Genomic DNA, 16,130 nt, shown 5'->3' on the forward strand with positions numbered 1-16,130 from the left:
AAGACACACGGAGTCCATTAGATCATAATCAGGAGCCGGGGAGAAAACAAAACGGACACACAATGGGCTTGTCAATCAAAAGTTAATTGATTTTAACTTGCAAAACAAGATCATTAATACTGTTCAAACAAATTCTTAAGGTTGTTCAAAAATTATCACACTTTTATTATTGGGATATAATGAAACCTCAAACTGATGGTTACTCATCACTCAGTGACTCTGTAAGGGGACACCAGAGCAAACTTAAAGTCAGCCCCATCAAAGTTAGATGAATCGTTAAGTAACCCTGAGGGAAAAGTGAAACACATCACTGTATTTAAATACTGTTGTCCACTTGTCCTCTGAGAGTGAAGTTCAAACATAGCACACAGCGTTACTCCTTCGATATTCTCACTCAGCCTCAATGGATTTAATTAAAATGGGGTTTGTTAACTTTTTAAACTGTTCAGAAATAGTTTCCCATTTTTAAGGTCTTTCTGTATTGGAAACATTTACTAAATAAATCTAAAATGCTATTGGTCTCTGTTACCATTCACTAAGAAGCCATTAAGAAATCTCTTTGTGAAGCCACACTGTAAGTGGGGAAGAGCAAAAGGCTCAACGCCTTTTTGAATAAGGCATTTCAGATTATCAAGAAACTTTAGCAACATTTTAAGCATAGCCTATAATTCTGTCTTTGTGTTAGGCTCATTGGGAAAACACAAAAAAATGAAGGTTTGTAGCATAGACTGTAAATATGACTTTGTACTAAAAAAGCTTGCCCTTTATCCTTGCTTTAGTCTTTTTTTCTTTTTTTTTTAATTGCTGATGGTATACACAGACTAGGCTACAGACAGAGGTGAAAGTTAAGAGTAAGGGTTGAACAGTGTTGCCTGTCTCTTTTTCGGCACAGGCACATGTGCTTCAACCTCTAACATGTAGCTGATACCTGTGTGGTTATGTTGAAATGTCAGATGTGACCTTTTAAATAATAAAAGAGGAAACAGGAGACGTCTGTTAGATAACAGCTAACATTAGCATTTAAAAACCTTGCTAATTTAACTGTTTTAGTAGGTTAGCTAACTGGTCATGAAATGTGTTTTTGCGTAAAAATGCCAACTATCAAGTTGGAAAAGCTTTAAATCATTTCCTTAGTATTTATACTTAGTCGTAGTATTCTATTCTGTATTTTTTTTAGGTACACTACAAACAAATTTGTATTGTGTAACACTATCACACAGTTGTGTTAGAAAATAATTGGTTGATTGCTAACTTGGTGCTAACTGTTGTCAAGTGCTAGCTAATAGCTGCTTAAATATTTGCTTTATTATTTTCATTATTTTACAGATTTGTTTGCATTGGCGTGGCTTGGCTTTTTAGTGTGATGTCATATTCATACTTATGGCATATTCAGTCTGATCATTCCCCTACAGTCTCATAAATCCACTACATCCTGTCATTTGTCTTTCAATGTTAATTTTATCAATGTAATTGTAACTTTGCTGTTTTAATCCTTTTGAAGTTTTGAAAGGTGTTTTTAAATCAAATGTATTATTATTATACTGCTCTTCATTTTTCTTTCTCACTTGAGCCTGGGCTTCTTGGGCACATTTATGCATTCATCATATGCTCAACTCACAGAAAGCAGGAAACATAAAATAAAATGGAACACTATCAAACAATTAAACCAGAGATAGTATTGCAATAACTGACTAATTTCTGTTATTATTGTTATTCAATAAGTAATGTGCGTCATGGTGCAGCAAACATTGAGATATCCGGTAATTTGCAACCTGTCATGACTCACTTTTCTATCACAATGTACCACCATGGAGGGTACTGGGATGTAGCCAAAAACACAGCTCCAGTAAGGGTGATACAGTGGGCAGGTGGCGGGTGGGATTACCTGATAAATAAGAGCGAGGCAGCTTCTGACTCCAAGTCTCTAATAGAAGCTTTTGTCTCCCTATTACCATCTCATCAGTAGTCATTAAATAATGTGATTGACAATTCTTGGCCTGTGTTGAAAAAATAAACCATGGAGACAATCTCCTTCCTCTAGTTCTCAAATAACTGCAGAATTAATATTTAATGATTACCTGCCATGAATTGATCATGAGCACCGATGGAAGTGGATTTGATTGGCTCTGTGATGTGATGAGAATGGCATTATGAGCTAGTTGAATTGTCGTAAATGATTAAGATATAATACCTACCACCCTTACATAGCACGTGTATTCGATTTCAATTTATCAAGATTCTGAATGACAAAAAAGATATAGAATTCCATGAAAATTACATTTTGCTAATCAGGCAACACTGTCACTTTCAGATTTGACTGACAGCTACATGAAAGGCTGACTGACAGGAATGTTCAACATGTCCAGCAAGTGCAAAGCAGAATTAGTTATCAGGAGACTTGATATGCCAGTCTGGTTATCAGATGATAGGAGTCAAGAATCCATGCAACATGATGAAGGTCAGGAGACAAATTAATGGGTTTGACCAAAGCTCAAGTATAACCTTTTGTGGCGCATAACTTTTTCTTTTTTTTTTTTTTAAACCATCCAGTAAGGAAATGTTTTCCAAGCTCAGAGTTCACTCAGTGTGTTGTATCTAGATGTTTTACTGTTAAAAAAGAGGGGTTAAGTTGGGTTTGCAAGTCATGACAGCAATCTGTTTAAACCTGGCCATCTGGGTTGAATGACCTCCGTGTCAAATGAATGTTTGATACTTTGGCCCTGTCACAGGTCCAGAGACAACTGCTCTGTGTGAGTCAGAATAAAAGGCCTTCAGAATATATGTCAGTGTGGTTAATGTTGTTTTGAATATGATTCAACTAAAATACTGTAAGTGAAACATCAACTAAGGATTACAACAGTTGCAAGCATGTCATGTCATTTTAAAAAACATATTTAAAACAAATCAAATATACATTCATTATCAAGAAATACAGTTTTAATACACCAAGTTGGTATCAGCTGTTTAAATAACACCCCTTTAATTATTGACATGGACTAATTAGCTGCTCTTGTATAAAAACATATGGTCAAGCAGAACATGGAGAACTCAGTGAAGCATGACAAATATTAATTACTTTGTGTACTGTTTTTAATGAGAAGTGTTAGCTGAATCAATATGAAAAAAGGTTTTCCAATTTAAGCTTCAAATTCAATTTACAGATTCAAAAGACGCTGAGGCATAACAACTGAAATGTTTACTTTCTTATCAAGGGACAAAAATAAGCACTTAGCTGCTCCACTATTTTAAAGACAGCATAATTTTGCTATTTTAATTTGCATTTCATAAGCAGATAAACAACACATATTGAAAACATTCAGAGCTCTTTTACATGAAAACACAATTCTATCAATACGTTTGATTTTGGATACAATGAGCACTAACTAAATCAGTTTTAGTATGAACAACCCAGTATGAACTTCTCATTAAAGTTCTTGATTTTAAGTGATGTCTGCATATATTCTGCTTTTCACTCCCTCAGTGCCTCTGCAGGCTCGGCACCTGACACATCCTGGGTTCACTTTGCCGAGGGAGACCAGGCAGGTAACCAGAAGCCCCATGGTTGCCGTGGTGATGTGACCCTGGCACAGGAGCACTGGTGGCTGGGAGATTACATTTTTGAATACTGAGAGCAGAGGGGTTTCTTCCATTTCTACCATGATACAGTCTTGGGCCATTTCCGTTGTTTTCCTCCCCGTCTGCTACAGGAAAAAACATGATTAAGTAAGCGTTTCCTATGGGGGGGTATCAATGTATTAAGGTTTGGGAATGTCATTTTAGATCAAGTTTATAGATAATTCAACCCAAGAGTCAAGCAAATATTAAGAGCTCAACTCAACTCAACTTTATTTATAAAGCGCTTTTAAACAGCCATGGCTGTGACAAAGTGCTGTACATACATGAGCACAAACATAAAACATAAGTAAAACACTAACAGGGTTAACACAATAAAAACAATAAAAACAATAAAACACTAAAACAAGAACAGAGTCTCATGCTGGGTTAAAAGCCAAAGAATAAAAATGTGTTTTAAGATGAGTTTTAAAAATGGACAGTGAGGGGGCGTGTCTTATATGGAGAGGGAGGTCGTTCCAGAGTTTGGGACCGGCAAAAGAAAAAGCCCTATCCCCTCTGAGCTTCCGCTTGCACCTCGGTACCTCCAGGAGCAGCTGGTCAGCTGACCTGAGGCACCGGGCAGGAGTGTAGGGATGGAGCAGCTCAGAGAGGTAAGGTGGGGCGAGGCCATTTAAAGATTTAAAAACAAATAAAAGAATCTTAAAATTAACTCTAAAATGCACAGGCAGCCAGTGGAGGGAGGCCAGAATTGGGGTAATGTGCTCCCTCTTTCGTGCTCCGGTTAGGAGGCGAGCAGCAGCATTCTGGACTAACTGGAGCCGAGCGAGGGAGGACTGGCTGACTCCGAAGTACAGTGCGTTGCAGTAATCCAGCCGAGATGTGACGAAGGCGTGGATTACCGTTTCAAAGTTCTTTTGTGAAATAAAAGGCTTCACCTTTGCCAGCCGCCTTAAGTGAAAGAAGCTGGACTTAACAGCTGCACCAATTTGCCGATCCAATTTAAAATCGTTGTCCATTTTAAAACCCAGGTTTGAGACCGTCGGCTTCAAAAAGTGTGCCAAAGGGCCCAAGTCAACAGTGGGGGTTTTAACAGAGCCACTCGGGCCAAACACCATCACTTCCGTTTTGTTGTCGTTAAATTTTAAAAAGTTCAACGACATCCAGGACTTGATGTCTTCAAGACATGACAGCAGTGGATCCAGACAAAAGGCATCTTTCTTTTTCAGTACAGCTGGCAGTGCTCAGGAAGTTGTCTGGCATCTCTCCAGCTACCAGACAAATCCAGATTTGGTCCGCACCACTTCAACAAGCAACCATTGGTTTCCAAACCCATGGACTGAGCGACTGCCACCCAAATATACCCCTTATATTTGGGTGAATTTCCTTCGGGATCAATAAAGTATCTATCTATCTATCTATCTATCTAGTTTAGTGCACTGTCAAGAGCTCCACCCCCAAATCCATTTAAAACGAAGCAAGTGAGGGGAACCCTAACCCATTTTGCACAATTCTTGATTCAAAAAGGGTTTGAAGGTTGATTGAATAAAGAATGGACAGTGCAACACTTCACTTTAAGTGAAGCCAAAAATGAAAGCTCCCTCTACTGACTGGCTTCAAATTAGGTCGCAAACCACGTTAACAGTTTTGACATGGGAAAAACTGCACTGGAAAATTTAAAATACATGTCAATGGATTGACACCAAACCTGCATGCTTTGTCTGAAGAGTTAATTTTAATGTAGCTGACTTGTTTTCAAATCATTTTTTTATTTAAAGCAGTTTTTTTGTATTTATTATGTTAATCTATAAAAAGAAATAAAGGCCATGATTGACAGCTCTTTTGATGAATTAGGTGATCTTCAGGCTATATACAGTGCAATAGCAGAGTAGAGAAGAAATGGCAAAAACACAAACACTAATGCAATAGGTACTTAATTTCTACACCTGTCTGGTTTAAATCAACACAAGAATCTGTTTTGCTGTGGACTGAGCTGGCATGTGAACTCTTAGTCTCTTATATCAGTTAGTTAAATGAGTGTTGTTGTTAGCAGAAACAGTGGGAAAAGTTAGCCAACTACAACACTATGGCTTCTACTAAAATAAATTGATTGAAAAAAATTGTTGGCATAAGCCAAAACAAAAAAAGAATATTGAAGACTTAAAGCATAAAATAAACTAGTAAAGAAAAATAAATTGCTCTTGAACACATTTAATCTGTGATAGACTAGAGGAGCAATTACTTTGTATCGAAGCAGACCTACTGTATCTTCAAAGAAATGACAATTGTGCTTTGTAACACACATCTAAGACAAAGGAACTATAACAAATGGAAGTATGTATTTAGTTATGTTGAGTGTTTTCAATGTATTCAGGTTATATTTTACTTTCTCTCATGATCTTTTACCATTTTGTCAGTTTTAAGTTTCGATCGTTTGAAAACAAAGGTAACTCTTTAAGTTGAACTTATCTTTTAAATTAGTATGAAGAGTTTGTCTGACATCTTTCTTTATTTCTAATTTCATGACTGTTAGAAGCCTCACCTTCCTGATCTTTTGATGAGCCATTGTTGTTCTTTAAATGCTCCTGACCGTCACCATGTGAAGTGGCTTTTTTAGCCTCCTCTAGATCCATCTGTGCTTTCAAGGCTGCCTGTTTGTTCTTCTTCTTGTTCTCTTCATTTTGCTTGAAAGGTAAGGATCATGGAGCACAATTTTAAAATGTAGAAATTAACAAATCAATTTCAATTGATGACAAAGGATCAACATAAAAGGGAAGACAAAGAATGCAGATAATTGCTACATTTCCTTTTATTTATCTTTAGTATTTGACCAATAACAGAGACAACCTGTTCAGCTCCTACCCACTGCTTTTGGATGAATATGAGATGTTACTCTGCTGCTCTCTGCTGGATTCATGATACAAATACAACTATGCTTTCACTATGGACAGGAACTGAAATGGCCTACGTCAGTCTATTTATGAAACTATATAATGTTGGGGAGTTTCAAAGCTGCATAAATGTATTAAAATCTGGAGGACACATACTTGAAACCTCCTCAATTTTTAGATTATCTTACTCTAAGTGTTATACATGTGAAAATGATTCATTTTTTTCCACACATTAATGTGCTTGATAATGAGCGCAGATGACCAGGAAAAACTGAAATTTGATTCTGATTTACCGTTTGTAGTTTTTTCTTCAGATCCACGTTAGCTTCTTTGTAGCTTTTGGATGTGGATTGCAAGTAATAAATGGCCAATCTGAAAAATACAAGAATAAATCAATTTCTTGATAGGCCCTTCAATTTTCCATTATTTTAGAAATGGTTTTTTGATACAAAATATCCTGAGTTGTACATAACTGAATATTGTTGCAGTGTGACGCTCAATGTTACTTACACCATTAGCAACATAAAGGGTAGCACCAGTCCAGGGTTAGAGGCATAGCTGAACACTTTGCTAAACCAGGCAGGGAAGTCTGACTCAAGGGTCTCTTGGATCACATCAAACATACGCTTTTTCCCACTAAGGACCAGAGAAGCATTATCCCAGTCAAGTGAATATAAATGATAATACTTTTGAACAGACATTGTTACCTAAAAGGTCCACAGTCAAAGGACGGCGGGATGGTGACGATGGTGTAGATGGCCGGCAGAGTGGACAGGAAGAGGATGACCAGGAGCATTGCCATGTAGAAGTTGTTGGAGCCAGAGGCCTTAAAGACTCTTTCCTGAGGCACATTACAGCACATGACAGCCCAGCACTGCAAGTACATGGACACGTGGAGGCGGAGGACGTTCAGGGCAGGCAGGCAGGGGGCGTAGAAAGCTCCCATCCTGCAGGAAAATATTCAACAAAAAGTCTGTTAAGGACGCTTAACAACACAAGTGCTAATCATCATCATACATGGTTTCCCCTCAGAAATATAGCCTACAGAAGATGATAAATCCAAAGTTACAGCATGCTTAACTTGTCTTTTGCAACTTATATTTTGAAAAATAAAGTATTTTTTCCTACCATATCATTCCTTGATTGAAGATTAGGCCCAGAACGTTACCACTCACATCAAACTCAGAATAAGATGGCTTCGTAAAGACAAAAATTACTCTGTTGGGACTCATTTTTTCAGAACCAACATTTTAATTTACCTCGAGAGAAAGGTGAAGGATTCTAATATGCAATAAAAATCATAATTTGCACATTTGAAAATGCAGCGGAATGGTAAAAGCAATAGGAACAGATGACTCACAAATCCAGCCTCAAGGTCCCAACACCAGCAGTAGTTCAGAAAACGAACAAGCACAGCTCTCAGGAAATCCCCAATCAGCAGGGTGATGTAGGTTGTCATGGTGTCAGATATTATCAGCCTGACAAACTCCTGCAAAGCATAAATTAACCATGTATAATAACCATCTTGCAGAATTCACATTTTCTTCCATACCACTTTATCCTTAAGTCAACACATTTTTAACATGCATGTCCATGCTAGTCTTAAATAAAGCTAATGACAGAACTGTCTGCCATGTATGTGTTCATCAAGAAAGATGTATTGGTAAGATTATCATGGGAGGAAATGGTGTTGTGCAATATAAGCTGATTGAATAAAAGAAAATTTAGCAATCATAAACAGTTGTTCTATAAACCAAACTATTGTTTTCCTCAAGTTTAAGTGCTGCAAATAGTGTTTTACAATAGCAAAATAAGCTCTGCTAAAGGCATGAAGACAGTATTTCCTTACTTTAAAAATCCTTTGTTCCCTTTGCCTTCTTTATCAGCTAAGTTTGTCTGAGTTAAGATATACTAAAATAGGTATAGGCCATAAATGAAAGCGCCCAAACTACCCACAGTGCATCTACTCTAGCCTCTTTAAGCCATCGTAATCACAATGCCTTTGATGGTGAACATGAAAAATGCTTATTTTAAAAGCAGACCTAAGTTGTTCGTAAAGCATCTTAGGTTCAAATGTACAGTTCAGTCTTACTACACCTTTTCAGAGCCAAGATTGGAAACTTTGGAGTTTTAACTTAGGCTTCCTCTATCAAAATAATCTACTTGATCCAATCCAGTCTGGAAAATTAGACACTGCACTGCTGTCTCTGATAAAAACCCTGAGGGACTATACATGGTTAACAATCAAGTCCTCCTGTTCACCCTATTGCAACTAGACCTCGCTGTAACAGCAGGACTCTGGCTTGAGTCAATCCTTACTGTATTACCTTTAGTAATACACAAAACACAAAAATGCACACTAACCTGTCCCACCATGGTCTCCCAGCATGGCCCTCTGGGAACATCAGCAGGCTGGATAGTGATGGGCAATGCTGTACTGTTTTCTGACACTGTACCATTGTAAAGACTGGCTTCCCACATGGTTATATTAAATTTCACTATCATTTCCTCCTCCCTCTGCAAAACATATACAAACACAAATTAAGCATCAGGTAAACTCAAAAGTATCTCACACATCCGCATGCTCCAGCTCTCACTTTGAGGTTGATCTCATCCATGAGTGCGATGATGAAGGTGTAAAGATTTCCTAAGAAGAGAGCAAAGATGCGACCCAGCTGCCACTGCAGGGCTACACGAGGGTGGTAGTTTTCCAGGGTGCTGATGACATCAAACAACATGGGGCAGAACATGCCCAGTAATGACATCACCATGTTCACCTGAGAAACATACAAGGCCGACACTGATGAGAGTTCAAATGACATGAGATGAATGAAGACCTGCAGGAAATCTTTTACGAGGATAGCTTTTTGTCAGAGTTGGACTGACTGTCTGTATCTTTGTATGATGAAGTAAAGTGTGCATGTACATCATTCAGCAAAGTAAAGGTCATTTCTAGGGGTCAAACAGAATGGATGAAAAGTGACTAAAGTAGGATTAATCAAACACCCAAATGTATACTACAAAACTTTTGTTGTTGATTGTGCTGTTGTTATAGACTGGTGTAGTTTTGAGTCCTAAAACCAGGAAGTGAGTTAGCATTTTAGCGCCGTGGTTCTAACCTCTAAAAGTCAATGGGGATTTTGAATGGGTTTGTGTTTAGACGCCTGAAATAAGGTCTGTGGTTAACACAAGCTAAAGAGATGTTGATGTTTTGTTAGACGCGATAAACTACGTTAGCTAAGAACCCACTTGTGACTTTTAAAGTTTTTACGTGAACTTTAAACGGCGGTTGCTAACGAGTAGCTAACTGAAACTACAGTGGTTGTTGCAGACATTACACGTCATCACGCCGGGAACTCTCTCCCTAATCATCCTTACAGCCTCTAGTAATGTTTTTCAGTGTTCTTGCAAATATTAGGTTAATAAACAACTTATTTAGCTAACGTTTAGCTATCTTGTCAAATCCACTGATTAGATCGATGAAGCATAACGGTCGTGACGTCATTATAAACCGACCGCTGTGTAGTTCGCTAGAGCATAACGTTAGCTTTTTACTTCTCTCGGCTGCATTAACTCTTCAAACTTCAAATAAATGTTGTTCATCTGTAAAGATTATCCCGCTGAACAAAACAGCTACACATCAGAAACGTGTGTTTGACAACAGAGCTTATTTTCTGCAATGATCCAAAATCGAATGCAAAAATCCCATAGACGAATTGTCATAGGAACCACCAGCGCCATTTTTTTGGATTGGCCTACAAAAATATGTCATTACTATACCAGTCTATACCGGTCTCCCACAAAGATAAGGGGAGGGGCTGACAATCACTGATATAAAAAATATTGTATTTGGCATTAAAACAGTTTTTCAGACTCTTCTAGTGACAGAAACTATTATTGTTCTTTTTAATATATTTTGTCTGTATATTTTTTTACTGCCAGTAACATAATAATATGTATAATCTGCATCACAATGAAACAGATAAATATGGTGTTTTCATCTTTAGTCACCTATAAAACAGCAAAGAATTATATTTGTCATTATCATTAAAGAGTAGTTATGCAGTATAGAAGTTTGGCAAATGTAATGAATGATATAGTTTTAGCATAAATAATTCTGTCGTCATATCAGTTAACCTTTTATCAGACTAACACACAACCTGCAGCACAGACTATGTTCTGATGCAACAACCACACGACACAGGAGCAAGTATTGCAATGCATGACACTTGTTACAGGAACTATGCAATTTCGTTTTCAATTCTGATTATTTCTTTAAGCCATCTTGGGCTTTTATTAGGTTGTCAGAGCTAGAGAGATAGAACATGGGGCTATTGAGGTGAGGACTCATTTTGTGTACATTGGGCACCAGGGAAGCCACGAGTTCTCCTTTGTCTATGGACATTGACAACGTTCCATTTTTGCCGTCCTAAGAAGCACACACAGTGTTTGAGCATGAGTGATAGTAGTTAATCGGAATAACTCAAACTTTCCTCTTATGACAATGTTAGTCATTTGTAGGCTAAATTATGATAACCACGTCACTCTGTTGTGAACTTGTTCTGTAAGTCTTGTCCACTACTAAATTATTTCATCCATTTCCTCTTTGATCCTTTGTGACTCATAATTAATACCTCATTCCTCTCCCACCAGCTGTGATTATCCAGTCCATCAAGGGCAAACTTCTGTGAGCGACGGACAACAAAGTAGATGAGGTATCCACTTCCTGCCAAACAGCACAAGACCAGGAAGTTTGCCAGGACACGCAGAAAACGAGTCAAGTGGATGTTGTCGTCCTTTCTGCTCTCTTGCTCCTCTAAGATTGCTTCCTATAGAGATACATGGAGAATATACAGGATAAAGATACATGTAAAATACTGTTAATGTTGTCAAATGCTACACTGGTTCACAGACAGTCTGCTGACAGACCTTAAAACTTGTGGTAATGGAGGCAAACTTATTATCTGCAGTTTCAGGGTTTCCTATCAGGTAGTCCCAACTTGTGAACATTTTCCAGCTGAAATTAAAGCTGTTATCGTCTCCAACCCCCGAGTCATTAGCATTACGGGCCATCCTTTAAACAGAAATACAGATTCAGTATATAACTGTCTGTCTGTAAGACAGAGATACATTCATTGTATGTAGTCATAATCAACATACGTTCTTATAACCACCATGTAGCTGTAGGCCACTGTTCCCACACCGACCAGGAAGTACGATAAAGGCATACGGAACTTGAGCCAGCCAATGGCACGCTGGTTGTTATAGTAACCATAGAAAAGGACTGAATACTGAGCATAACCCTGTGTATGCAGAAACATCAGTTTAGGTGATCTTCAACAAGACATTTTTTCTAAAGATTTTTAATATGTCCCGATCACAACAGAATGCTATCTAAATAGCCTGAGGTGAGTGCGCTTAAATTAACTGACTCCAAAGTCCCATAAGACAGCAAAGTCCATGGCACCGGCCTCTTCTGCCCTGGGGACAGTCTTTCTTGGGATGCTGCCATACGGCCGGCCCATCAGTGCCTGTTAGAAAGCAGGGGGGCAGAGAAGGTTATTACATAAAAATAATACAAAGAAATTGTAATTTGTTTCTAATAAATAAACGTCATGTACTGTACCTCTGGAACCATAACCAGGCCAAAGGTAAGACCAAACAAGATCATGTTGATGCCATACATCCACCGGAGGAAGAGAAAATAAGACGCAACCGAGGAGCCAAAGTGACCTGAGGCAGAAACAAAAGAAGAAATGGTACACCTGCAATAATGATGAGATATCAGACCTGCTGGAGCTACACATACAGTAATACGACATGGCTCTTTTCTACTAAAAACTGAAGTCAAGGATACTTAAGATAATGTGCAAAATATCTCTGAACAGTAAGTCAACATTTACTTTCAATCTCCTTGATTTTCATCTCCCATGGTATGCAGGCAGTTTTGAAGTTCTCGAAGTCTCGTTGAAATTTCATCCATTTCTGTAAAACAAATTTGATCAAATAAACTGCATCATATAATTGTTGTTCATCATAAAACTGTTTAAATTCTTCTATTGTTAAATACCGATGTTAAATCAGATCGTGATTTCTAACCTTCGCCATCATGACCTTGTAAGCATAGAGTTTCCTTCCTTTTCCTTTCCCCAAAGCTCCCTCATATTTCTCCACAAATTCCTGTGACTCCCTAAGGGAAAGAAAATGATTTGATATGAATTGAAACAGCGGATGCACTTGCAGATCATCCTTGCAAGTGCCTATGAATATAAATTTACCGTAAAGTCACAAGTTTCTTCTTCATGGGCCATGGTTTCCCCCTCAGTCCCTGAATCAGTTTCTTCCTCTCGTCAACCGCCTCCTTCAGTTTTTCCAGCTCCTCCGGTGTCAGAGACTCTGGCCTGACCTCCATCTCCTCGTCTATGTCGTCTTCCATGCTTGTGTCCTGCTCTGAGCTGAGGGATAGTGCAGTGTTTAATGTCTTTGTGCATTAAACAATTGGAGCAGAAAACACTCACAGAAGCTGATAGAATGAGATGACTACACAGATTACCCCAGCAGGATTTTTAGGATGAAACGTCACCTTGTTTCGACTTTCTTGTGTTTCTTCTTCTTCTTCTTCTTCTCCTTTGCGTCTCGTGTCTGCTCCTTAACTTTATGTTTACTTTCAACCTCCTCCTTCTCTTCCTCTTTGGCACTTGCATGTTTCTTTTTTCTCTTGGCATTTCGACCACCAGCTTCCTTCTCCTCCTCCTCCTCCTCCTCCTCCTCCTCCTGATTCTTTTTTCTTGTTTTCTCATTTCTAACATTCTTCCTCGTTTTTTCTGCCTTACTGCTTTTTCTTTTAGCATACTTCTCCTCACCCCTTTCCCTCATTCTCCTGCCCCTCTCTCTTTTTTGAGGCAGGGCCTGTGATTCCTCCTCTTTGGCCTCTCCTGCTGTAGATGCTTCTCTGCTCCTTACGTTTGGTCTCTTCTTCTTCACCCTTTCACCATCCTTTCTTCTTTCTCTGTGTCTTTTTCTCTCATGTTTCTCTTGCAAAGTGGAAACTTCATCCTCGGCACCTGTAGCGTTTAACATATTCTATTACTTTGAGGTTGCGATACACATGAACACACATCAAATGAAATGAGTGCATTAGAGGTCCCACTTAGTTCAGTTGTTATTGAGTATGCAAACCATGATATATTTCTGAACAGATTTTACAGATGTTTGTTATCAATATCTCATTAGAATGTGTCAAGCCTTTTGTAAGCAGGGGAGCTGCAGGGATAGATGTGTATTGCTGACGCAGAGACAGTGCAGATTCTGACACACACAAAAAACACTTCCCCTAAATACCCTGTAACACAAACAAAACAAACTTAAGAGTTCATCCATCTGTTTTTTAAGTTTAGTTTAAAGTTATTCTACATCACATAATAAGTATATGGGCTGAACAACAGGAACCTGTAGTGATTTATATTAGGTAGATACTCACCTGTTAATTCCAGTCCTATTTCAACTGTGGAAGAGAAATAATGTATCTGTACAAATTAACGTTTAAAAAATACAAATATTTTAATTTGTCCTTATTTTGATTTACACCAAGTTCAAATTACTCCCCCTGTTCATTATATCAACATTTACTAATCCTACAACTATACTATAACTTTATACTACCGGTATATCTGATACATTTATAGCGTTATCAACATGGAGATTATGAGACGTTGCTTAAAAATGTTGACTGACTGTAGGCAACCACATCAAAAAAAAGAATACTGTCCATTCTCATGACAAAGCATGCACTTGAAAACAGTCACTTGTTTTCATGACAAAGATAAGTCTCAGTCGCTGTCCCTCCTTATTTTGTTTTACTGAAGCTCATGCAGCTCCAATGTGTGATGCTGCTTGAATTTGAAATAATACAATTATTGATTATGTTTTTCTATATGTTTGTCATGTGTGATTTGTTAAGTGTTGTTTGTCTATAACATACCAGGTCCACTTCTCCTCTGATGACCTCGGCTTTATATCTTTAATAAAACCTGACCCCTTTAGCCCAGGTCTACCTCTTTGTGTGCCTGGCACTATTGTCCTGCAATAAAGAGGAAAACAAAGAGGACCACTGACAAATTGAACCGATATTTATGTAGTCACCCTTTGATGTGTGTCCTTAATGTAACCGGAGTGGCCAGCACATGGATCATTACGGTTGTGTGCAGCAGAGGGGCACAAAGGGGACAAACAAAGGCCTAATGACGGGAGATGGCAAGGCTGAGTTCACAGGGACTGAGACAGCCAGAGGCCAGAGTTCACATCCCAAATATGCTACTGAGTGACAAAGATGCAAAGATGGATAAATGTGTTTGTTTTGGCTCTGGTAAATAAAAATTGATGATGTGTCTGTAAGATATTTTCAAATCAGTTGCCAACTTTATCATGACACACCAGAAACGCAAACCTTCTTCATTTGACTAACAACAACTGTAGACTGGTTGATGTAAAGTTACATTTTAAATGTAATTGAATTTATAGCACACAAAAAATAGAGTCATCAAATGTGAAAATTTACAGAGCAGTTTGGCCATGAAAATATACTTACTGTCGTTCTCAGAGGTGATGAGACTGCTCCGAGACATCTCCCTCTCGTGATCCTGCGTCCTCTGAAAAAAAGTCTCCCCAGCTTCCAGAGGACTGAGCGTGAATGAAGTAACAGCGTTTCAGTGGTCTCCCCTCTTTTGCATCCTCATAGGGAAGGACACAGGTTATCCACACTGCCATGGGAAATAGGTGTGTGTGCGTGTTTGTGTGTAATGATGTGGAAGGGCAGGTACATGATGAGTAACCCGCTTGAGAAGTTCACTTTTTCCTCTCAACCAATCGACCCGAAACTGGGACAATGACACCATGGAAACCCTAGAGCCATGCAATTTCACTATTGATTAATTATTCAAAACAGTTATGACTGCCTTTATGCAGGTGTGTGTGTTCATGAAGATAAACATGAAGGGTCATGAGAGTAGCAGGCTTGGTGCAAGGATCATCACTCTGACTTTGTTTTGCAATTATAACACATAAAGCAGCTGCCAGGGTTCACTAAAAAGTGACATTAAAAATACAGCACACTTCGTGTATCTGAATGTCTGTTTGGAATTACTTTCATTTGTATTCAGTTTCATCAGTTTACACAGTTTATTGATTTTGTGTAGACCAACATATCAGTAACTTCTAGAAGTTTCTCTTAACACTTCTATTTTTGTCTTACAGGTTTGTGAAAAATATGTATTCCATCAGTGCACTTTGCTAAATTACATTACAGCGATTTGCCATGTTTTTCTCTACGTTAGAGTAGAGGCCAAATTAAAAATTTCACAAATTGTTAGGGTTGGGATTCTGCCTGGCTCACAGATTTTGTTTCAAATCTTTTATTGGGCACCTTTATGGCCAAATGTCACAAAAGTGCTTCACATCAAATTGAATAACAAAGAAAAAAAAGGAAATTTAAGATAAAGAATCCGAAGACCTCAAGTCCTCTCAAAATATGTCAAAGGCAGGGGAGCTAAATCTCTGACTACGAAAGAGATACACATTAACCACTCAATAAAATTGAGGCAACACATTATTAATTATCTCTAACCTTGTTGAACTTTGATGATGACCCAAAGATTCCAGCTCAAAAGG

The 16,130-nt window shown here is 38.3% G+C and overlaps 1 protein-coding gene across 1 annotated transcript; it reads right to left on the reverse strand.

Annotated features, from left to right (window-relative positions):
* Nucleotides 1–3,009: 3,009 nt before the first annotated feature.
* Nucleotides 3,010–15,300, reverse strand: tmc1 (transmembrane channel-like 1). The gene is made up of 20 exons (XM_079348318.1): nucleotides 15,052–15,300; nucleotides 13,945–13,968; nucleotides 13,048–13,528; nucleotides 12,743–12,919; nucleotides 12,564–12,654; nucleotides 12,368–12,449; nucleotides 12,091–12,197; nucleotides 11,897–11,995; nucleotides 11,625–11,767; nucleotides 11,394–11,538; nucleotides 11,099–11,293; nucleotides 9,062–9,241; nucleotides 8,829–8,981; nucleotides 7,825–7,953; nucleotides 7,593–7,660; nucleotides 7,172–7,411; nucleotides 6,975–7,100; nucleotides 6,758–6,836; nucleotides 6,116–6,257; nucleotides 3,010–3,701 (listed from the first exon to the last, which is right to left on the reverse strand). The coding sequence occupies exons 1-20, from the start codon at nucleotides 15,086–15,088 to the stop codon at nucleotides 3,478–3,480; spliced, it is 2,922 nt and encodes a 973-aa protein (XP_079204444.1). The 5' UTR covers nucleotides 15,089–15,300; the 3' UTR covers nucleotides 3,010–3,477.
* Nucleotides 15,301–16,130: the final 830 nt, after the last annotated feature.

Source organism: Symphodus melops (assembly GCF_947650265.1).
Source record: "Symphodus melops genome assembly, chromosome: 1".
NCBI classification, from domain to species: Eukaryota; Metazoa; Chordata; class Actinopteri; order Labriformes; family Labridae; genus Symphodus; species Symphodus melops.